This window comes from Mytilus edulis, chromosome 5 (assembly GCF_963676685.1).
Source record: "Mytilus edulis chromosome 5, xbMytEdul2.2, whole genome shotgun sequence".
Classification (NCBI taxonomy): Eukaryota; Metazoa; Mollusca; class Bivalvia; order Mytilida; family Mytilidae; genus Mytilus; species Mytilus edulis.
This window is the reverse complement of record NC_092348.1, coordinates 23,304,935-23,331,199: the sequence shown is the minus strand read 5'-3', so window position 1 is coordinate 23,331,199 and position 26,265 is coordinate 23,304,935. Positions and strand designations below refer to the sequence as shown.

General features: G+C 32.3%; 2 protein-coding genes across 8 annotated transcripts; both read left to right on the top strand.

Annotated features, from left to right (window-relative positions):
* The first annotated feature begins 11 nt into the window (after positions 1 to 11).
* On the top strand, positions 12 to 9,255 carry LOC139523204 (uncharacterized). The gene is made up of 6 exons (XM_071317026.1): positions 12 to 151; positions 1,582 to 1,759; positions 2,578 to 2,749; positions 3,213 to 3,336; positions 5,692 to 5,820; positions 7,624 to 9,255. The coding sequence occupies exons 1-6, from the start codon at positions 117 to 119 to the stop codon at positions 7,955 to 7,957; spliced, it is 972 nt and encodes a 323-aa protein (XP_071173127.1). The 5' UTR covers positions 12 to 116; the 3' UTR covers positions 7,958 to 9,255.
* A 5,667-nt stretch (positions 9,256 to 14,922) lies between these two features.
* LOC139523208 (oncoprotein-induced transcript 3 protein-like) lies at positions 14,923 to 24,383 on the top strand. Of its 7 annotated transcripts, none has more exons than XM_071317034.1 (6): positions 14,923 to 15,020; positions 17,215 to 17,267; positions 19,775 to 19,976; positions 20,875 to 22,166; positions 23,252 to 23,502; positions 23,811 to 24,383. In XM_071317034.1, exons 4-6 carry the CDS (start codon positions 21,514 to 21,516, stop codon positions 23,933 to 23,935), a joined length of 1,029 nt encoding a protein of 342 aa, XP_071173135.1. In that variant the 5' UTR covers positions 14,923 to 15,020; positions 17,215 to 17,267; positions 19,775 to 19,976; positions 20,875 to 21,513; the 3' UTR covers positions 23,936 to 24,383. The 7 variants fall into 7 exon arrangements, with proteins under 7 accessions (XP_071173135.1, XP_071173132.1, XP_071173130.1 ...); XM_071317031.1 differs by having other exon boundaries at positions 14,949 to 15,020; positions 19,775 to 19,971; positions 20,865 to 22,166; XM_071317029.1 differs by lacking the exon at positions 14,923 to 15,020 and having other exon boundaries at positions 17,196 to 17,267; positions 19,775 to 19,971; positions 20,865 to 22,166.
* Positions 24,384 to 26,265: the final 1,882 nt, after the last annotated feature.

Genomic DNA, 26,265 nt, shown 5'->3' with positions numbered 1-26,265 from the left:
TTATGGACTTTAGAATCAAAATTTTACCTTGACCTTTGGGAGTGCTTGGAAACTGTAAACAATCGAATTTTCCAGTTTTCTTTCGAGATTCGTTTATTTGTCCCATACATTACAAGATGGTATTAAAGAAAAAGAAAGGAGGAAAGAAAAAGTAAAGCTTTGTAATATATTATGATATTTATATTTTTTTGGTAGATGTTTTTTTGGGAGTTTATTTTCCATCATAATCATAATAGCAATTTTGCTAATTATAAGCATTGATGGGGATTTCAGATTTGAAATATAATTTTTGAATGCTTAACCATTGTTGTGACTTACCTCCCAATAAAAATAAATCAGAATATGTAGGATACAATTGGGTCAATATCTTTAATAGTTTTTATATAGGCGGTTATGAATGGTAACGTTTTCTGTAGCTCAGACAATATCGTAAACTTGGATATGTATGATATATGTAGCTCATTTAAAAAAAAGCCTCGTTTTAAAGCTCTGACATTTTCACATATGTGGTTAAATTTTCGGGGGACGAAGTGAGATGACTTTTTCCATAGATTAGCATACCCTGAACATCCTTTCGTGATGCGACTCCTTGTTGTAAAAATTCCCCTTTTTAACACAATAAGTTCTTTTAATTTAATACTTTGAACACATTTAATAGCTCCACAGTTTTTACACATTTATTCTATGTTCCTTTACCTTCCTAATCACCACACATGGATAAGCTCAGTCATTTGAAAAAAATAGAAACATGTCAAATATCACTACACAAATTTTTTTTTGTTTACACATGACTTTTGTTGTGCTCATATTGAGGCGCATTACGGATATTGTACCAATTATGCTATAACCATTTAATGTAAATGTGTTTGTGCTAATAAATATTGTCTATTGTCTGTCAACATTTACATGTAAGATGTATTTAAGAATTGAATGCTTCTTTTTGTAAATTAATTGGGATGTAAAAGCATTGATTGTATTTTTGTTTTTTGGTTGCTAGATGTAGTTTCAAGAAATTTACTAGAGAAATAATTTGATTTAGAATTGCTATCAGAATCTTAATATACATGTACATGTATGAGATCCCCCATACTTAAAACTCTATACATTGTATATATTGAACAACACTAAGACTCCGGAAGTGGATACCTTTGTAGATAACTTGTATATTTTTGTGCATAATTTATGTGGCAAAAGACAATCACAGAGAGGTTCTTTTTAGCACACGTCAGCTGGGAAATTTACAGGTGTCAGGGCCAAACTAGCTGTTATAAATCTTTTTTCGATAATTAGTGCATTTTTTTCTTTAGAATTACACTTTGAATAGGTATTTTTATGCAATTCTTAGGATTTGTTCTTTGTTCTATTCAAATAAGAGAATTTTTACATTGAAGAGAAGGAATTGGTTTTGTGTTTGTCAATTAAAATGATTTCCTCCCAAGTATGCAACTAAATGGGTGTCACTACTTATTTCATGTTGTTGGATTGCTGCCTTACGGAGATCAACTTCATATTTTATGTACTTCTCACCATCACATTAGTTATTTAGAGCTGTACATGTAATAAAGCTTATTTTAATTATAGGAAGTTGACATCGGGAAAGTCAATAGAAAAGGATGAGCCAGGGGAAATTGATCCAGGTACTTTGATTTCTGTAACAAATCCTGATGGTACTGTAGATCTTAAAGAAAAAGACGGAGGAAAGAAAAAGAAAAAGGGCAAAAAGAAGAAGAAGAAAGTGTCCTTGGCTGATAAGAAGTTGGTAAGATACATGTACATCTAGAAATTAAACTTGTACTTGGACATCTTAAAGAGTGATCAAGAATACTTCCTGGGAGAAAAGGGGGGGGGGGGGGGGTAAATAAAATACCACAAGCTTATCTTCATTTGTCTGTATCTTAAGTCAGTATACTTGTCAGTGAGGTTCTTTTTATAAGTAAAATATCTAAACAATTTTTGTTTGAATGGTTTTACACTAGTAATTTTGGGGCCCTTTATAGCTTGTTATTCGTTGTGAGCCAAGGCTTCCATGTTGAAGGCCGTACATTGACCTATAATGGTTTAACTTTTTTTTAAATTGTTATTTGGATGGAGAGTTGTCTCATTGACACTCACACCACATCTTCCTAAATCTATTTGTGTTTTGATGGAAAGTATGTTAACTTTATTCATAGCTTGCTTAGACTATATTTGATGTAGAAATTGAAATATGGTATCGTAAGAAATGAATAAAATGAGATGTGTGGTACATTAGATTGTTCATGATACATAAAATGATAATAAGAGTTACTTTGTAAGAACATTATTGGGCAGTACACAAATCCACACTTATTATCAATTATTATCTGACTTGGCACACCAGGAACATACATTGTACATGTGATTGGTAATTACACCAGTTATACATACAGTAAGCATGCCCATTTGCCTATATTTACATGTACCAGAATTGAAAATGATAGATACTAAGACTTTTCAAGTTATTTATGTCTAACAGAGGTTACAGTTGACTTGATCTCAGTAGTGAAAGGATTTAAGTAATATAAACCTGAATACTAATTCTTTATTTTAAAATTTTAGGAAAAACTAGAAAAAGAAACAGAAAAGTTAAAGAAGGAAAAACCATCATTTCGTTTATTTATATATGAAATGGACAAATGGTTAAAATCTAATGCAGTAAGAATCCAGCAACTTTTCAAAACATACGATTATGAGGGAGAGTGTATGCTTACTTATGATGAATTTAAGTCGGGTAAGAAAAAATATTTGATTGGGGAAAAAAAGTTGAAAACAACACGTTTAATAATTGCATGCGTTCGAAGTGCTTTTCTGGATTTACCTTCATCAGGAACACTCAAACCCAAACATTTAAAATCCGAAGATACAAAAAGTTAAAAGTATATAAATAATATTGAAAATGAATTTTAAAAGACAAATTTAAGAATATTGCATATTTTTTTTAATTTGATAAAACAATCATTATACTCTTAAAATAATTTGCAAGAATTGTATCTGACAGTAATATTTCAGAAAATAAAGAGATAAATGCTTTATATTTTTCATTTTTCCATTATATTTCAAGGAGTTAAAGTTACATGCAAAATTTAACAAAAGTCTGTGACATAGACCATTTATAACACCTCAGCATTGAGAGTCAGGAATAAAGATATTTTTGTAGTTTTATATAGCCATAATTCTGTTTTAATGAATTTCAGGAATGTTTGACTTAGAGATTCCCTGCAGTGAGGTACAATGTCATCTCTTAGCAAAGTTGTTGGACAATGAAAATAGTGAAGAAATTGATTACACAGAACTACACAAAGGACTTAATTATGCAATGTAGGTTTGAATTAAAAGTGACATGGGATAATCATCAAGGGAATTAATAGCACAATTCAAATACATTGGAACTGAAAATTGGTCAAATTGAACTGTCAAAATTTTATTTTTTAGAATTTGAATCTTATAAAGTAGACAAACTTATATCTTTGATGGAACTCTTTTTGTATATTTATATTTTTTAGGGACATTCATATTCTCCAATAGCTTGAGTCAAATGTTTCAAAGGTGCCTTCATGTGATCTAATTACCATCTTATCATCAGGTTAAGTGTTGAAAAGCAAAAATGAAAACACTGGTAAAAATCAAAGGTTGTTTTTTAGCCAACAAATACACCATTCCTCTAGCAGTCACTGATGAAAATGTAACAGTTGGAATCAAATTTAAGGTGATACCAAACACTTTAACTAAATTAATTTGGCTGGTTTAATTTACATAAATTTTTGACAAAATATTTTATACTTTGACCTTTGACAAAAATATGAAAATTCTTAAAACTTGAGCCACTCACTTTATCTGAAAAATTTCATTGAATATATAGCAGTTTGACAAACACTTATTTTGATCATTGAGAAGCTCTATTTTTCATTAACAAAAGAAGGTGCCTAAAATTCTCTGATATTTTTTAAGAGTTATCTCCCTGTAGTGTTATGTACCACCTCTATGTGCATAACTAGTTAAGTAAGCAAGTGTTGTGAATGATGAAAGGTTTTTGTCGAGCCTTCGACTTTAGTCGAAAAAGCGAGACTAAGCGATCCTACATTCCGTCGTCGTCGGCGTCGTCGGCGGCGTCAACAAATATTCACTCTGTGGTTAAAGTTTTTGAAATTTTAATAACTTTCTTAAACTATACTGGATTTCTACCAAACTTTGACAGAAGCTTGTTTATGATCATAAGGTAGTATCCAAAAGTAAATTTTGTAAAAATAAAATTCCATTTTTTCCGTATTTTACTATAAATGGACTTAGTTTTTTCTGCGAGGAAACAAAACATTCACTCTGTAGTTAAAGTTTTTAGAATTTTAATAACTTTCTCAAACTATCCTGGGTTTGTACTAAACTTGCACAGAAGCTTGTTTATGATCATAAGATAATATCCAGAAGTAAATTTTGAAAAAATAAAATTCCATTTTTTCCATATTTTACTTATAAATGGACTTAGTTTTTTCTGCGGAGAAACATTACATTCACTCTGTGGTTAAAGTTTTTAGAACTTTCTTAAACTATCCTGGGTTTGTACCAAATTTGGACAGAAGCTTGTTTATGATCATAAGATAGTATCCAGAAGTAAATTTTGTAAATAAATAAATCCATTTTTTCCATATTTTACTTTTAAATGGACTTAGTTTTTCTCCAGGGAACCATTACATTCACTCTGTGGTTAAAGTTTTAAAAATTTTAATAACTTTCTTAAACTATCCTGGGTTTGTTCCAAACTTGGACAGAAGCTTATTTATGATCATAATATTGTATCCAGAAGTAAAGTTTGTAAAAAGATTACTCAGTTTTTTCTGTAATTTACTTTTAAATGGACTTAGATTTTCTTGCAATCATAAAATAGTACATGTAACAAGAGGAATATTTTTATTGATTTTTTCCCTCATTGTTGTTGAGTCTGCAATTTACAGCAAAAATAGGCGAGACACTGGGTTCCGCGGAACCCTTACAAATTTTTCCTATTTCAAATCTTTGTCTGTGCAGGCAACTGATATTTTATCTTTTATTTCTTGACTTAATTTATCTTAATTATGAGTCCTGATATAATGTTAACATGGAAATGATATAAAAATTTAGGAAAAAACTTTTCTAAAAGGAATTTTGATCACTTTCAGAACTTCGAAAAATGACCTGGTTCAGTATCTAGTCTTTTATCTTTTGGTGGATCTAGTTTGTATTAACACATAATTAACGATATTCCATTTGTTCAATTTTTACCAAACTTGGTGTTACAATGTTTCATGGAATGTAGACAATCTATAGTGATATTTGAAAAGGATCACAGCAGCAAATGATAAACTGAAATTTGGACAGGAATTGATTTCTTTGTTATATCTTTTTGAATCATACTTTATTCCAAAAATTATCTATCAAACTTAAATTGAGAATGTCTGTTGTAAACAACAAGTTCCCTGTATTTTTTTATATTTTTTTTTTTGGGGGGGGGGGAAGGTCAATGTCTCTATACTTATTTTCCTAGTTTTGAAATTATTTGTGAATTTGTTAGCAGACCCTTAAAATCAACACCAAAACTGAAAAAATAAGAGCTTGACCCAAAAATCTGTGTCCTATAAAGATCAATATAGATTGCAGCATGGCTTATGCACTCATGGTGTTTCTTGGTTGTTTTTTTTTTAGAGAGGTAGAGGAGATGGAACAAGAAGAAGAAGAAATGGAAAAGGTTTTGGATGTAACAAAGAGAGATTTAGATCATTGTAGATCCTGTAAAATGGCCGTCATACAACCTCCTGGTATACCATTCTGCAGGTATTATTATCTTATCAGAATAATTATAATTCAAAACAATTTCAGATAACTGTTTTATTGGCAAGTTTGTCTTCATGACACAAAATACACCGAAGCCCACAACAAGTTGCTGTTTTTCAATAAACCATGCCATTAGGTGGGAAAAGTCTTTATAAACATCACTGATTAAATAGGAACTTAAGTTAACTATTAAAGTACTCTGACATGTAGCTTTCTTGTATCTTTTTTAAAATAGTGATAGGGCTATCTTGATATTGCAGTTAGGTGTCACTATCTGTTATGGGACATTTTATCTTCAAATAGTCAATTCTACTCAAAATTGCCTAAGGAAATTAGAAAAATTGGAATATATAAAATGAATCAGTTTTTTGCTAAATGATCAAAACATATACACACTGTAACAATAAAATATGTGATGTCTTATCAGTTTATGAAACTTAAATGGCATGACAATTCATTCTAAAGAATACCTAAAAAGTTTCTTTTTTTATGTTAAAAGTTTTTTTCATGGAATTTCTATCTCCCCATGTTCAAATTAAAGAGGGCCAAATGTAACTTTAACTATACGAATACTTCTTTATATATATAAAAAAAAAACCTTTAGAATATCACCAATTTGTCTCCCTTTAATTGATAAAATCATGTTTGCACTCAAAAATGCTACAGAATTATCTCCCTTTGACTGATTATACACATTGCACAGTTTGTCTGGACAACAAATTTGTTGTTGTATTATAAGTATCTTAAATGGAAAAATGACAATTGTAGACAGTATAATATTTTTGACTGGATTGTACGGGTTTATAGATAGGTCATATTTGTTCTGAGTAGAAACATTAATTGCAAGGAAGTCTATTCGTTTTGCCTCTTATTAGATTTAGTTATTAACTTTTATTTATAAACTGTTTTATTTTTTTAAGTACAAAAGCCCATTGGAAACTTGTTAAGGTGGTACCCAACACTTTCACTAAAATTAATTTGGCTCGTTTAATTTTCATAAAAATTTGACAAAGTATTTACTTTGACCCTAACCAAAATATATAAATTTCAAAAATTTTGAACCAACCATTTTATCAGAAAAATTACACTGGTTATATAAGCAGTTTGACAAACACCAATTTTGATCATTGAGAAGCTTAATATTCCCTTTACAACACAACGTAATTAAAACGTTTAGCTGATTTTACAGAGTTATCTCCCTGTAGTGTTAGGTACCACCTTAAACTGATTATTCTCATCATAATTGTGGTCTGTTATTAAAATAAATTTTAAAAAGATACAAAAATAAGTTGATGTACCATGCTTTTCAATCCTCAATAAACAGATTTTCATCTCACGCAAATATTTAAATGCATTTAATTGATGATATGGATGATATGATATAATATATCTCTTTTTCAGGGACGTTTCAATTAATCTAATTTGCAAAACCTTCAAGAATACATCTCACGCAAATATTTAAATGCATTTAATTGATGATATGGATGATATGATATAATATATCTCTTTTTCAGGGACGTTTCAATTAATCTAATTTGCATAACCTGCAAGAATACATCTCACGCAAATATTTAAATGCATTTAATTGATGATATGGATGATATGATATAATATATCTCTTTTTCAGGGCTGTTTCAAGTAATCTAATTTGCATAACCTTTTAATAAATTTTAAAAAGATACAAAAATAAGTTCATGTACCATGCTTTTCAATCCTCAATAAACAGATTTTCATCTCACGCAAATATTTAAATGTATTTAATTGATGATATGGATGATATGATATAATATATCTCTTTTTCAGGGACGTTTCAATTAATCTAATTTGCATAACCTTCAAGAATACATCAAAACATCCTTCACATATAAATGTGACTGCTAACGGTTTCACAACAATATACAGTCTTATCCAGATGATTATACAAGACACAGGTATTGCATCTACTAAACTGTCAATATTCCGTGATGACAGGAGAGTCGCTGAATCTAGGATCGAAGAGGATACGGAGCTGAGGGAATTATGGGGTGACACAATGGACGAACCAGATGAAATAGACTTATATTATGACTATCGAGTGGAATTTACAGAGTGCCCTATATTACTCTGTGATTATTATTTTGTTGATCTTGATAACTGAAAACCAACAATTATCAAAGCATTTAATCCTTAAGGGCATAAGATACAGTTTTGATTCCGTGTTTACATTTTGATAAAAATTTCTGTATAGACTATTTTTTACCTGATTAAATCAAATATGTAATAAAAAATATACCTTCATGAGCTACTTTTTGAGTAAAATGAGGTCGAAATTTTTGTATATTTGCTTAAAATTCAGATTTGTGGCCATATTTTCTCTATCAAAAGAAAGACATAACTTTTTTGTTTTAAAAGATAAACACAAATTGTTTTTTGTTAAATAATTTGTATTTTCTGTATTTTATAAGTATCCTAAAAATTTATGCATTTTTTATTCAGAAATAACTCATATTTATCCAATGTTCATGAATGTAGAAAAAAAACATCATTTTTTGCTGAATATTTATCAAATTTTAAATAATTGCACTATTTACGTTTTCATGAAAATTGGCTCACATAATCTTCTGGCTTAATCAAACCAAATGGCATTTTAAAAAAGAGGGGTCCATGAACACGTTTTCAAGTAAAATAAGTTTGAATGATAAAAGTCAGTCGAAAACTGAATCTTTTCCCGATAAGTCATAGTTTGACGTCGTGAAAATAACAATTTACGTTAGCAACGTCATTACCTCCCCTGTAGGCTGTAACTGTATCATATGCCTTTAACTAGCTGATTATATTTTATATGAATAATTACAAGGAAAAGAGTGAACATTATATATATCAAATTTTGAAGAGTTTTGACCTTTGACTTTTAAATTAAAATTAAAGTCAACAGAATATATGTATAAGGATGAAGATTACCAAATGTGATATTTTATAATGCAGTTGAGTGTACTTATAAAGCTTTTTGATATTTAATCAGACATTTTCAATTGTTTCATTGCTAACTTGCTGTTCATAAATGTAGTCAGATGCAAAAGTGTATGTGTTAAAAAACCAAAAAGAATATATTCTGATGGAAAGGGGTTAGATTAAAATGAAATGAATGAAATTACTAGTATCTGAAAAGGATGTTATGTAAATATATAAAAGAATCTTGGGTTTTATTCTATAACTATTTAAACAAAAGAATAAACAGATTTTGTTAAAGTTCAAGATTGCTGGCAGAAAGATATAGAATGGAATTTGAAAACTGCCTTTGCAAACATTTCCTCAACATTTCTCTATTCATTTTCTGTATAAACATGTGACACCATCAGTATATTATAGAAAAAGAATATCTTTGTTTAATTTATGAGTGGAGATCTTTTTAAGTTATTTGTGTTACAATATTAAAATAAAATTTGATATTCACAGTATACAAGTTTGTTATCTATTTAGCATAAAAGCTTTACTGACATCCTTCTTCATAGATATAGGAAGATGTGGTGTGAGTGCCAATGAGACAACTCTCCATACAAATAACAATTTAAAAAGTAAACCATTATAGGTTAAAGTACGGCCTTCAACACGGAGCCTTAGCTCACACCGAACAACAAGCTATAAAGGGCCCCAAAATTACTAGTGTAAAACCATTCAAACGGGAAAACCAACGGTCTAATCTATATAAACAAAACGAGAAACGAGAAACACGTATATATTACATAAACAAACGACAACTACTGTACATCAGATTCCTGACTTAGGACAGGTGCATTCTGTTTCCATTATCAAATCAACATATTGAATGGACATTTTCCAGTATTAAAATGAAAACTGTTTAAAAAAATTGACTTGAAAAAGTAGCTGATATCAGCTTAAACTCATGGAAATAATGTCAAAAACTGAGCATGTAATTGTTTTAATTTATTTCATGAAATAAGTTTGAAGAACAATTTAATTTAAGCCTTTGAATCATATCTTCAAATGTTGATGAGTAATTATATTTGATTATTTTTTTTAGCTGAAATGATTTTAATAATTTTTAACCTGATGCTAAAGTGACAAAATTAATTTATATACAAAACTTGTAAGTAATTTTTAGAATGATATTTATTGGCAATCACTGGCCAAACAAAACAGTACAAGCTGATGGTCAAACAAACAGAAACCAGCTGATGGTAAAAAAAAAACCTGATACCAGCTGATGGTCAAATAATAAGATACCAGCTGATGGTCAAACTTTAAATACTAGCTGATGTCAAACTAAAAGATATCAGCTGATGGTCAATCAAAAATAAACATGCTGATGGTCAAACAAACAGATACCAACTAATGGTAACAAAAAAAACCATTCCTGCTGATGGTCAAACAAACAAATGAATACTAGCTGACAGTCAAATAAAAAAATCCAGCTGATGGTCAAATTAAAAGATATCACCATCTGATAGTCAATAAAAAGAAACCAGTTGATGCTAAAATAAAATGATTAAAGCTAATGGTCAAACAAACAGATACCAGCTGATGGTCAAACAAACAAATACTAACTGATAGTCATTCAAACTTATACCGACTAATGGTCAAACAAACTGATACCAACTAATGGTCAAACAAACAGATACCAGCTGATGGTCAAACAAACAGATACCAGTTGACGGTCAAACAAACAGATACCAACTGATGGTCAAACAAAGATACCAGATGATGGTCAAACAAACAGATACTCAATGATGGTCTAACAGATACCAGATAATTGTCAAACATACAGATACAAACTGATGGTTAAACAGATACCAGCTTATGGTCAAACATACAGATACAAATTGAAGGTCAAACAAACATACCAGCTGATGGTCAAACAAAGATACCAGCTAATGGTCAAACAAACAGATACCAGCTAATGGTCAAACAAACAGATACCAGCTAATGGTCAAACAAACAGATACCAGCTGATGGTCAAACAAACAGATACCAGTTGAAGGTCAAACAAACAGATACCAGCTAATGGTCAAACAAACAGATACTCAATGATGGTCTAACAGATACCAGATAATGGCCAGACACACAGATACAAACTGATGGTTAAACAGATACCAGCTTATGGTCAAACATACAGATACAAACTGAAGGTCAAACAAACATACCAACTGATGGTCAAACAAACAGATACCAGATGGTCAAACAAACAAATACCAGCTGTTGGTCAAACTAAAAAATACCAGCTGATGGTCAAACTAAAAAATACCAGCTAATGGTCAAACAACAAGATACCAGCTGATGGTCAAACAAAAAGGATACCAGCTAATGGTCAAACAAAAAGATACTAGCTGATCATCAAACAAAAAGATACCAGATGATGGTCAAATAAACAGATACTCAATGATGGTCAAACAGATACCAGCTTATGGTCAAACATACAGATACAAACTGATGGTCAAACAGATACCAGCTTATGGCCAAACATACAAATACAAACTGAGGGTCAAACAAACATACCAGCTGATGGTCAAACAAACAGATACGGATAAATGGTCAAACAAACAGATACCACCTAATGGTCAAACAAACAGAAACCAGCCAATGGTAAAAAATAAAAACAGATACCAGCTGATGGTCAAATAATTAGATACCAACTGATGATCAAAAAAAATATACAAGCTGATGGTCAAACAAAAATATCAGCTAATGGTCAAACAACAAGATACCAGCTGATGGTCAAACAAAAAAGGATACCAGCTAATGGTCAAACAAAAATATACTAGCTGATCGTCAAACAAAAAGATACCAGATGATGGTAAAACCAAAAAATACAAGCTGATGGTCAAACAAAAAGATATAAGTTGATGGCCAAACAAAAAGATGTCAGAAGATACTAGCTGTTGGTCATACAAAAAGGTATCAGCTGATGGTAAAACAAAAAGATATCAGCTGATGGTCAAACAAACAGATAACAGCTGAAGTTCTAATAAAAAGATATCGGAAGGTATAAGCTGTTATTCATACAAAAAGGTATCAGCTGATGTTCAAACAAAAAGATATCAGCTGATGGTCAAACAAAAAGATATCAGCTGATGGTCAAACAACCAGAAACCAGTTGATGGTAAAACAAAAAGATATATACTGATGGCCATACATAATGGTATTAGCTGATGGTCAAACAAATAGATTCGAGGTGATTGTCAAACAACCAGATACCAGCTGATGGTCAAACAAAAAGATGTCTGAAGATATAAGCTGATGGTCAAACAAAAAGATACCAGCTGATGGTCATCAAACAGATACCAGATGATAGCCAAATAAACAGAAACAAGCTGATGGTTAAACAAAAAGATATCAGAAGATATAAGCTGATGGTCAAACAAAAAGATACCAGATGATGGTCAAACAAAAGTTACCAGATGATGGTTAAACAAACAGAAACAAACTGATGGTTAAACAAAAAGATGCATGCTGATGGTCATACAAAAAGGTACCAGTTGATGGTCAAACAAAATGATACACAAACATATACCAGCTGACTTAACTAAATACAATGACGACCCTGATTGACACATAACTGACTGTCTTCTACACTACTAGTATATACAGTTACTCTGATGGGTGACACTAGGTAAATTAGCATTAATATCATTCAACTGACAGTCCTCGACAGTAGATACAATTACCCTGATTGACGAATAACCAACAGTCCTCTACAGTAGACACAATTACCCTGATTGACGCATAACCAACAGTCCTCTACAGTAGATACAATTACCCTGATTGACGCATAACCAACAGTCCTCTACAGTAGACACAATTACCCTGATTGACGCATAACCAACAGTCCTCTACAGTAGATACAATTACCCTGATTGACGTATAACCAACAGTCCTCTACAGTAGACACAATTACCCTGATTGACGCATAACCAACAGTCCTCTACAGTAGATACAATTGCCCTGATTGACGAATAACCAACAGTCCTCTACAGTAGATACAATTACCCTGATTGACGAATAACCAACAGTCCTCTACAGTAGATACAATTGCCCTGATTGACGTATAACCAACAGTCCTCTACAGTAGATACAATTACCCTGATTGACGCATAACCAACAGTTCTCTACAGTAGATACAATAATCCTGATGGACGAATAACCAACAGTCCTCTACAGTAGATACAATTACCCTGATTGACGAATAACCAACAGTCCTCTACAGTAGATACAATACCCTGATTGACGCATAACCAACAGTCCTCTACAGTAGATACAATTACTCTGATTGACTAATAACCAACAGTCCTCTACAGTAGATACAATACCCTGATTGACGTATAACCAACAGCCCTATAATGAAGATACAATTACCCTGATTGACGTATAACCAACAGTCCTCTACAGTAGATACAATTACCCTGATTGACGTATAACCAACAGTCCTCTACAGTAGACACAATAACCCTGATTGACGCATAACCAACAGTCCTCTACAGTAGATACAATTACCCTGATTGACGCATAACCAACAGTCCTCTACAGTAGATACAATTGCCCTGATTGACGCATAACCAACAGTCCTCTACAGTAGATACAATTACCCTGATTGACGCATAACCAACAGTCCTCTACAGTAGATACAATTACCCTGATTGACGCATAACCAACAGTCCTCTACAGTAGATAAAATAACCCTAATTGACGCATAACCAACAGTCCTCTACAAAAGATACAATTGCCCTGATTGACAAATAACCAACAGTCCTCTAATGTAGATACAATTACCCTGATTGACGTATAACCAACAGTCCTCTACAGTAGATACAATTACCCTGATTGGCACACTTCCACTGACTCCCCTACAAGAGATAATTACCCTGAATAACAAATAACCGACTGTCCTTGACAATAGATTCAGTTACCCTGATTGACAAATAACCAACTTTCCTCTACACTAGATACAACTACCCTGATTGACAAATAACCAACTTTCCTCTACACTAGATACAACTACCCTGATTGACAAATAACCAACTTTCCTCTACACTAGATACAACTACCCTGATTGACAAATAACCAACTTTCCTCTTCACTAGATACAACTACCCTGATTGACAAATAACCAACTTTCCTCTACACTAGATACAACTACCCTGATTGACAAATAATCAACTTTCCTCTACACTAGATACAACTACCCTGATTGACAAATAACCAACTTTCCTCTACAATAGATTCAGTTACCCTGATTGACAAATAACCAACTTTCCTCTACACTAGATACAACTACCCTGATTGACAAATAATCAACTGTCCTCTACACTAGATACAACTACCCTGATTGACAAATAACCAACTGTCCTCTACACTAGATACAACTACCCTGATTGACAAATAACCAACTTTCCTCTACACTAGATACAACTACTCTGATTGACAAATAACCAACTTTCCTCTACACTAGATACAACTACCCTGATTGACAAATAACCAACTTTCCTCTACACTAGATACAACTACCCTGATTGACAAATAACCAACTTTCCTCTACACTAGATACAACTACCCTGATTGACAAATAACCAACTTTCCTCTACACTAGATACAACTACCCTGATTGACAAATAACCAACTTTCCTCTACACTAGATATCATTACCATGAACATCACATAACTATCTGTCCTTTGCAGTAGATAAGCCTGAATATCATATAACTGACAGTTATCTACATTGGAAACTCCTACCCTGAACATACAAACAACCGACTGTCCTATACACTAGAAACAACTATCCTGATTTATTATCATTTATTTTTAAGTTTTTCCGTAGCAACAGTTTGCAGTATTTGTATGCAATCTAGCCAATTAAAACTCCTAAAATGTTTTAAGCCTACATTGATATAATATGGTAAAGACCGTGTTATTAAATCAGAACGAAATTAACGGCTTTAAGATAATCGTATAAAAAAAGCAGGAAGCCATTTGGTCATCGTATTCATAGAACTAGGATAAGTACCTTTAGATCTCAATGGAACAAAGTTCCCAGTGTCAACATAAAACGAAGTCCTAAAATAGACGCCCCGTATGATTGAAAAATTAACCAAATACTTGACATTTCAGTATAAGCACTTCCGAAATATATAGAGTAGGGGAAGTTGTTGAATGGATGGATATTTGTCACATCGTCAGATAGACATTCTTTAACTCAACTTGCTGCAAGGGTGAGGTACGTTTATATAATTTTTAATGAATTATGTAGGTATTGACTTTTTGTGTATCATGGAATTACAGGAAAAGCATGGATTGCTATTGACGTTGATGACTTCTTCTTTAGATCAATATTGGGGTTTTGGATTTTTTTGCGTCGGCTTAATGGTAGGGTTTAGATGGATTGGATGGGGGGGGGGGGGGGGGGGAGAAAATATGTTGAATATATACAATAAGAAATTAAGATTGTTTTTAATTTAAAAGATACCAACTGATGGTCAAACAACAAGATACTAGCTGATGGTCAAACAAAAAAGATACCAGTTAATGGCCAAACAAAAAGATACTAGCTGATCGTCAAACAAAAAGATACCATATGATGGTAAAACAAAAAGATACAAGCTGATGGTCAAATTAAAAACATTGCAATGGGTAAATTTTATAAAAAGAAAGGTCTAAGTAAAAATAGCATCTTATTATATTTTTGCATGCGAAGTTAAATGTGTGTATGCGCTGTTGAACTTTTGACTTGATGCAGTAGAACACAACTTACGGCATTACTTATTCATATTCGTATATATATATATATATAAGGAAGTTGATTTATTGTAACATTATTTCTCGCAGAAAGCTCGACATAGGGATAGTGATCCAGCGACGGTGTTAGCTATCTTCTTAAAAGCCTTATATTTTAGAAGGTGGAAGGCCTGGATGATTCATACTTTGTATATAGATGCCTCATGTTGTGAAGTTTCCGTATGTCACATTTACATTGACCTTGACCTCATTTTCATGGTTCAGTGTCTACTTGAAAAAAAATAAGATTTTTTGTAATGTTAATTTCTCTCTTATTATGAGTAATAGGATAACTATATTTGGTATGTGCGTACCTTGCAAGGTCCTCATCCCCGTCAGACAGTTTTCACTTGGCCTCAACCTCTTTCATGGATTAGTGAACAAGGTTGTTTTGGTGGTCAAGTCCATAGCTCAGATAATATAAGAAATAGGTCTTGTATATTTGGTGTATGGAAGTACTGTTAGGTGTACATGTCCAACTGGCAGTTGCCGTATGACCTTGGCCTCATTTTCATGGTTCAGTGGTTATAGTTAAGTTTTTGTGTTTTGATCTGTTTTTCTTACACTGTATGCAATAGGTTTACTATATTTGGTGTATGGAACGTTTGTTAGGCGTACATATCTAGCTGGCAGATGTTATCTGACCTTGACCTCATGTTTACGGTTCATTGCTCAGTGTTAAATTTTGTATAAACAATATATTTTTATAAACAATAGATCAACTATATTTGTTGTATGCTGTACATGTCTGGCTGGTATGGTTCATCTGACCTTCACTACATTTTCATGGTTCATTGGTCAATGTTTAGTTTTCTTGGTTAAGTCTATTTCTTAGAAACTATAAGCAATAGGTCAACCATATTATGTGTATTGAATGATTGTAAGGTGTACATGTATTTCTTGTTTGGTTTATATGTCTTTGATCTCATTTTCTTGGATCATGTTAAGTTTATGTGATAGTTGCAGTAAAGCTTTATATTTAGAATTATCCACATAACATCAATAATTAGCAAAGAAGGAGAGATTTCAGCGTGTGCACTCTTGTTTGGCTTACTGAAAGACATGGAATTTGCTCATTGTGGAAGTGTGTCTTTCTGTTACATCTAACTATATATTGAAGATTGCAGTACTTAATCTTTAACTTCCCTTCAGATTATTTTGTAATGTCCTAATATAGAAATTGTTCGGTAACTATAGAATTCTTTACATTTAAATGATTTACTCATCTCACTGATTCATCATACAAAATTGAATTAAGAAATACATTTCATTTGTACATTGCAATATCCTTAGATACAATGTTTGCCTAGTGAGATAAAAGTTTTTCTTATCTTGGAGACACCTGTTTAAGATAAAATGTCCCTTTATGTCATGTTAAATTAGATAAAACTTTTTCTCGTTTTGAAGACAATAATAAATAAACGGTGTTTTCATTTTAAAAGGTATTTTGGTCCTCAATGCTCTTCAACTTCGTACTTTATTTGGCCTTTTAAACTTTTTTGGATTCGAGCGTCACTGATGAGTCATTTGTAGACGAAACGCGCGTCTGGCGTAAATACAAAATTTAATCCTGGTATATATGATGAGTTTATGTTTAAACTTTCTCTTTCGATAGACACATAAAAGAGTCAGGTGCTCTCATTTTAATAATTCTGTACACTGACGAGGATTGAACTTAATGTGATGTACGTATTTATTTCCTGTAGCAATAGTCAACACATTGTTCTAGTTTCAGAAATCTCAAAATTCATGATTCAGGAAGCTTTAGTATTGTATTTGAGGGTCCGATGGGGGTTTACAGAATAGAGAATAATGGTAAAAAATAAAAGATAAAAAAATAAAGGAGAGAAAAATAGACAAAAGAAAAAAAAAAGAAAAGAGAATAATTGCATGCTTAAATTTTTTAAAGGAATCATTATAGAGAAAATTGGGCTTAATATTAAGGAATAGAGAAAATGGCAATAAAAAAATAAATGACACCCCAACCAGACCTTCATAGAAAAAATGACATAAAAAAATATAAAAATTCAGCTGTATCTAGGGCAGAAAATATAACACTTCCCTGTTTTACCAAATAAGTTGCTTTTCACATATGACACTGGCTCATAAGCTGTACACCATTGAATAAGTACGTTACAATAAAAAGAGCAGAAATCATATTTTGTCTGTATTTGTGTGGTTAAAAGTAAAAAAAAAAAAAACATAAAGCAAAACAACAATCTCACTGGCTAATAACTTGATTTTAGCTCAATTGACGTAAAGGGTCAGTGCTAGTTTTTGCAATCCCATGGCGTCCGTCGTCAGTTGCTGTCCGTTATCTTTTTGAAAAATCTTCCCTCTGAAACTTCTGGCATAGTTAATACCAGAAGTTCATAACTAGTTTAGTAATGGACTTCTGATAGTACCAAACTTGTCCATAATTTATGTGTACGGTGATCCAGCCTGCAAATATACGTGGCCACCAAATGTAGAATATGGGACAGGGGCAGAAGTGTTCAGGATGATAACTACATACCTTCATAAAAACCAAAACCAGCTTTTGATAGTAGTTATAGCCATGAAATGATGATTTTAACATATTTTGCGGTCGTCTCGAAAACTATAAGATATACACAAAAATTAACAACGACGAACATGATCAGTAAATCGAAATTTAAAAATAAACCAACATAACCTAAATTACCACGATCGGCTCTTGAAAAGAGTGATTGCCTTTTAACGACAATTTTTACTATATATTTTTTTTGAATGCTGGAATTATCTTGAAAACTATAATGATAGAGAGAAACTTCAAAAGTGCAAAAGAGATCAGTAAGAAAAGACCTACAAATAAGTTCAATGACCAAAATTGGAAGCCGGCTATTATAGGAGTTAAATGATAATATGTTTTTCATCAATTTTAAAATTGAGAATGGAAATGGAGAATGTGTCAAAGAGACAAGTTGAACACCCCGACCATAGAAGAACAGACAACAGCAGAAGGTCACCAACATGTCTTCAATGCAGCGAAAAAATCCCGCACCCGGAGGCGTCCTTCAGCTGGCCCCTATAAACAAATATATACACTAGTTCAGTGATAATGAACGCCATACTAAACTCCAAATTGTACACAAGAAACTAAAATTAAAAATAATACAAGACTAACAAAGGCCAGAGGCTCCTGACTTGGGACAGGCCGGCAAAAATGCGGCATGGTTAAACATGTTTATGAGATCTCAACCCTCCCCCTATACCTCTAGCCAATGTAGAAAAGTAAACGCATAACAATACGCACATTACAACTCAGTTCAAGAGAAGTCCGAGTCTGATGTCAGAAGATGTAACCAAAGAAAATAAACAAAATGACAATAATACATAAATAACAACAGACTACTAGCAGTTAACTGACATGCCAGCTCTAGACTTCAATTTAACTGATTGAAAGATAATGTCTTCATCATATGAATATCAGGCACAATCCTTCCCGTTATATTAGGGGTTTAGTATCATACCATCATAACATATATGAGAAGAACATATTGCCTATTACCTTGGCTTAAACACTACAACAGATATAGAGAAATTTGAAATAGCAAAACATTATTAGCAAGACTAGAACAACTGTTATTTCAACATGGCTGAAATAGATTGTCAGTCAACTATAGAATTATTGCCCTAAAATGTAAATAATAAAAACGACTCGTCTATAAGTTCATAAACGGTGGCCATTGTTGGAGCGACACATATAACAAGTTGAGCGAAAGTTAGAAATTCTAAACATTTGTAGTTTTTCACATACTTTTTGTCTCACGGATGTGGTAGCACTTTATGTACTTATGCAAAAACGTGGTAAATCCAATATTTCGCAACATGCATATAATGTAAAGGTGTGGAAAAATTTACATAAACATAAAGCTTTTCGGCACTTGTAACTAGACACTACAAGGAAGTAGCTTAGATAAGCTATATAGGGCTCGACACTGTATAAAAGACACGTAACAAGATAAAGTAGATATCTTAATCTTAAAAACGATAACACGTATTTGAAAAATATCCAAAGGTTCGTGTAGCAACATGAAAGGTAAGGGATTTGTTTATGTAAACCTAAGAGACCGACATAATTTATTATGTAACTTAATTTTTTTAAACATGTAACTTTAAACGTTTTGTATAATTGTTTCTTGTTCTCTGTATATTGTTTTTACTGTTTTAGGCCGCAAAGGTTCATCATTATAGAGTGGCTTGCCCTTTGGAACAGCAGCGAGGAAGAAGTTGCGACGAGTTTATTACATTAAACTGGTTGTCAGGACTCTACGTCTGAGCACATCGGCAAAATTAAGCAACACGTTGTTAATAGAGGGGATGATAATTGGAAGATTATTCAATATCGAAACCAAAATTCAATCGAAGGTAAGGTTCAATATTGTCCTAACTGTTCACCATTTGTTTGATGGTTCCTATAGTGGCTCAGTAGCGTATCCAGAGGGGGGGTCCGGTGGTTGGAACCCCCTTTTTTTGGACGATCAATGCATTTGAATGGGGACGGGACATATCATGAGCTGGACCCCCCTTTTATCCTGGCCGGTTGGGACCCCCTTTTAAAATGGCTGGATTCACCCCTGTATCTTTTAATGCAAAATTTCATAAACACTTACCGACAATCACGGTACAATAGTATCTTAAATGAAATTTCCAGCAGTGTTGTTTAAAACACATCATAGTTTAAAAGATTTTATTGGTATTTGAAAAAAGTTGAAGAAACTTCTAATTCATTTATTCAGACTCTTCTTAAATCATTGAATTCAATTAAGTTTCAATTCTACGATTTTGACCGTATGCGTTTGCACAAATGGCCAAACACTTGGGAAATTGCCTACATACTTTTCAGCTTCATTTTCACCATACATGACTATATAAAGAGAGCGCTCAAAAAAAATAATTAAAGAGATGTTGAATGATTTCAAATGAGACAACCATTCAACAAAGTTCAAAGGAAGTGGAAGTAAGCAATTCTTAAAAGCAAGCGTATGACCTTCAATATTGAGAAAAACCCATACTTCAATATTGAGAAAACCCCATACCGTATTGTCGACTTTTAAAGGGTTAATTAAACAATTCTTTCGGACAAAGAAACTATCACTGAATATCAAAACAATAATTTGGACAGAGAATAATTGTTATGAAGGAACCATGTAAGTAATAAATCGGGTCAATATGATAACATTACATTTTGAGCCTATGTGATGGCTTTCTGGAAGCTTGGTTCGACTCTGACATATATTCTTTGCTCTTTCTCTTTTTAGGAACCACCAGTCTAACCCATATGGAAACAGAAATGACTAGCAATAAAAAGGTATAAGTTGTGGCTTATGTGTTATTATCAGTTTTCGAATCAAGTTTCCTTATGACAAGATATTAGGAATCACATACACTGTATGCCTCTGTTTAAATCTACCTGAAACTTAAACTGAAGTCGAATCACATATATATATTCTTGATTTTGAATTAATAGTTAAAAAAGGGTTGTTGATTAAGGGGGACAAAAGGTTTCACAAGTAAAGGTCAAATGTTTTAAAATCAGTTATGGTGAACTGTTAAATGTTTGAATAAATTAAATTGACTTAATTTTTAAAAGGCTTTCATTCAAACTAATCATATATGTAAATTCATAACCTTATACCTTCTTTTCTTTTTTCTTTTACAAATCGCGAACATTTGAAGAACAGATGAAGAAAAGGAGAGTAACATATACAGAGAAGACACAGAAGGAGAGGAACGACATGACATGACTGACAAATTGCGAAGACTCTCACGGGAGAGCCAAAATCACGCGAGACATGATAGGTTCATCCCATCCATCATTCATTATTATCAATCATCTACTAATAATCAGATTTATTTTTCAGGTTTTTTTTTAAATCTAAAAAAGGATCGTTTATAATTTACTTGACTATGATTTCAGAACCAACCACAGATAGTGTAAGGTGGAACTTGACGTCCGCTACAGAGCGACATGATGTTAGTTGTCTGTCCGATTCCATATCCGTGTTCATTCCATCAGATCTATTGTCACACTATCAGACAACATGGCGTGATCCTCACTGCCAGGTACAGGACAATGGTACCCACTATGTCTCCACCATTTCACACACATCATGCGGAACAACTGTGATCTTCACCAAGGATGAAGTCATATTTGAAAATGAACTAATTCTACACAAATCTGGATCACCAAGCAATCAAACATCAAAAGACTCCATCGACTTCGGTAGTTCTAGCTCTGAAGTAATTCCGGTGCAGTGTATCTATCCCCGAAGACAAAATATAACAACTTTATACAGACCCGCACAGTCGAAAGTAAGGTTCTACGAAAAGCGATATGGGCACATGGACGTTCAACTAGAACAGTACAGATCTAGCATGTTTGTTACCCCTCTTCCAGTCCGTTCCTTCCCAAATGAAGTAGAGATAAACAAGGATATGTATTTTACACTCCATGCAATGCATGTTAATTCGACAGATGTGGCAGTAAAGGTTGACTCGTGTGTGGCAACACCAACAAACATGCCGGCGGATGGTAGAATTTATCAGCTTCTCGACCAAGGGTAAGCTAATAAGATGGACGAAAGTGTTACCTTTAAAATTCCAATAGGTATTTTTCAACAAAGTTTGAGTGTGACATTTGTGAAAAAAAAACCGTTAACTATCTGTTCCACTAAGAGTTATATTTTTTTAGGTAGTTAAAATGTATAAAAGTAATCAAATATAAAAAAAAAGAAAAAGATGTGGTATGATTGCCAATGAGACCACTCTTGACAAGAGACAAAATGAAATTAAGAACTACTAATATAGGTCATCGTACGGCATTCAACAATGAGCAAAGCCCATACCGCATAGTCAGCTATATAAGAACCCGAAATCATGTAAAACAATTCAAACGAGAAAACATACGGCCTAATGTATGTACAAAAGTTTGTTTGTTGATGATTTGTTCGCAGTATTACCCAATATTTTCAAAGGAACTATAAAAATCACAAGTCGAAGAAAAACAGAAAATTGCAACAATAGGATAAACAACAGCTTACAAAACATTACACAGAATAACAAACAAACAAAAATAGCAACACGAACATCACCAAAAACCGGGGTGGTCTATTAGATCCTATTAAGTGCTCCGGTAGGTAGATCCTGTTTCAATAGTTGCACCCGTTGTGTTGTTACTAACTTCACTTAGTCGGCAATAAGTCGCTTTCGGTGATGTCACCAGTGGCGGATCCAGAGGGGGGGGGGGGGGGGTCCTGTTTTTTTTTAGAAGATCAATGCATTTGAATGGGGACATGTGGTTGGAACCCCCTTTTTAAAATGGCTGGATCCGCCCCTGGTCACTATGGACATTGAGGGTGCGGCATTATTGAAATGACTATTTTAGAGTTCATCTTTACGTTTTCGTAGCTATACATTTGGGTTTTTACGTTTATGTAATTTACAACTCAGCAATGTCGAAAGCTAGTGCGAATGTGTGTTTTGAATCTGGAATTCTCTCTACGTACCTAGCTGTTCTTTACTTGAATTGCATTTGCAGAAATTATTTTTGGATGGAAAACAATTAGCCATAAAAATAGAATAAATGCAACCCTTCGAAGTATAATTTATTGAATGTATGTGTGCATTGTCCTTTATTTTATTTCAGTTGTCCAGCATCCCCAGCAGTCAAAGTATATCCGTCATCCTTTGATGAAGTTAGGTTCAGTGTTAGAGCATTTGAATTCCGAACAAGTCCAGGTGGTATTGTGTACATTCACTGCCAAGTTTCAGTTTGTTCTCCTACAAGTCCACAGTGTCGGGTTGGATGTGCTCACAGACACCGTCGTGAAGTTTCCACAGAGGATGGCGGCAGTCATCTGGTATCTGGAGGACCATACTTATTAGTGGCTGATAAAGGTACGGAATTTATAAGGTGTTTCATTGGTTACTTTCCAAATGTGGCTAGAACCACAACTTACAACAGCTTAATTAGAATAATATGGCATTTTGATTATAGACAGCAACCTGACAACACAAATATTAGACATCAACCCATTAACACAGGTTTTGACATCTTTTTATATGACTTTGAGATCAAGATACAGGATGTTTTTTTCAAGTTTCAATTAAGAGTTTTAAAACAAAAACGAAACAATCAACCAAAAAAATTATTAAAATAGAAATTTATCAAACCGACCTGATTGAACTTTTTATATGTATTTCAGATGGGTTGCAAGTATCGACAGTTGTAGCAGGAGTTTGTGCAAGTGTAGCTGTGGTTGCCACTGTAATTGCTATAATTGGATGGAGACGCAAGTCCAGTGCTTCAACTTCCAGTTCTAAACTTTAGAAAAAACAATGCAAAATACCCATATCAGAACAAAAAAGCTTTTTAGTGTGTGTGTGTGTTTTTTTAATGTATAATTACAGAACTCAATAATTCAAAAGTAATTAGAATATGTGTGATTATCATTACCCAGAACAAAACATAAATCTTTTATTTGTGCTAAATTATTCGTGATTTTAAATTAATTTTAGTCTTTTACAATTAATTAGCTTATTAACCAGTATTAATTGATGGAACTAACACAAATCTTTTTAATTTTAATATATTCATAAAGTTAAAGTTATGATTTTTTTATATTCAAATAATTTTTAATAATGATTTTTCTTTATATTCAAATAATTTTTAATAATATATATTTTTTTATATTCAGATAATTTTAAAAATGATTTAAAGACTTAACTGTGATTTTGTTCAAAATTGTATAGAATAAAGAAACTGCATGTTTTCAGAATATTGTATAATACTTTAAAAGAGACAAATACGCTATTTCCTTTACGCATGTCATAGCCGAAACTTCTAGTTGTCACTATTACATAAAAATAAGAGACCAAATGACGCAGAAATTAACAACTATGTGTCACCGCACTGTCTTCAACAATGAACAAAGGCTATGTCGCATAGTCAGCTATAATAAAAGGCCTCAAAATGACAAATGCAAATCAATTCAAACGAAAAAACTAACGGTCTAATTTAATTACATACAATGGACGAACAACAAATATGTAACAGAAATATGACTTTATTGGTACATAACAGTTTTATCTCAGTATTTTTATAATACTATCTCTCCAAATGAGATGGTAACGTTGCTTACATATGTCTGTCGGTAAATTTGCTAACTCTGTTTATAATTTCTGTCGCATCAGCAATTTAAAGTGACAGGATGTTGATTTACCACAAATCTTCAACTTAGTATTCTTGATTGTGCAAAATGTTTTCGATTCCTTCGATGCTCTGCATGTTTCAAAAAAACGAATATTTAAAATGTCATGCTATAAAAGACATCTTTGCCACATTTTTCAAATACAGCGCTTCTTGTTATAATATATGACATAAAGGTTCACGGTGTCTTCCTCCTATTCCCACTTTTTAAAAATACTATTCCTTCTATTCCCACTTGCAAATAACAATAGATGTTTTGATAAATAATTTGTTTTTTATAACAATCAGGGTTAATTAGAATTTCACCTAAGATTTACCTGTACTTTTTTTTTAAAGCATAACATATTTGGTACACTGTTTAGGTATAATACCTTGTTTATTTGTAATATGTTTCTTTTTTCATCAAATAAATACTTAAAAATAGAGAAAAATTATGATAAATAGATTGGAGTCAGATTTATTTTTAAATTTTTGAATTTGTAACTTTAAAAAATTGTCTGCTTTACTAATAAATCATGATATAAATAATATTATAACCAAGTATAATCTTATATATATATAAATCTTTATTTTCAAAAACCAAATAACAGAAAGGTATAGAGATAATTTTACATATTTCAATACAATTACATAAATATATAATGTACGAAAGTAGATAGAGGCATTCACAATTGTTCACCCAGAAAAGTTCAATTTGTTATTGATCTCCTTTATAAGTTTACAAAGTTCGTTCAGTTCTGTACATTTTGGGGAATTCATTAAGTCATAAAACTTCAATGTGTTTGTTCTATTTCTATTGTAAAATGCAATACATTGTTTTCTACAATTATCGAAAGCAGAACAATTAAAAATGTAATGGTATTCATCACCAATGGCATCTGAATATTAACACAATACACATTTTCTGTTTTCTCTTTCTTTGTTTTGCCATCTTCCAGTTTCTGTTGGAGATTTCATGTTCAAAGTTCCAAATTTAAGAAATAAGGATATCTGCCATTCATCCAAAATAAATATTTCTCAAACTCCAAAGTAACTTTAAATTAACGATAATTTAATGCTTTTGGTGATTCCTGTTGGCTTAAGATGTGGAATAAAAGTATACTTTATAACATAATTACTTGGACCAATAATAAAAGATATAAAATAATGGGTGGAAACTGTTAACTTTACTTCATTATTTATTTTGTTTAAAAAAAACCCAGAATTCACACAGATGCAAAAATAACTTATAACCTGTTCTAATAAAAAAAAAACACTGGTCAATTAACAGTTGATTAAAAAATGTTTGTACAGTATAATCCTTTGTTTGCACAAGTTTTCCTTCTATTCCCACATGAAATTTTACCTTTTCTTACCAGATTTATAAAAAGTGGGAATAGAGGGAATGAACCTGATATACCACTGTCCCAGGTTAGGGGAGGGTTGGGATCCCGCTAACATGTTTAATTAAT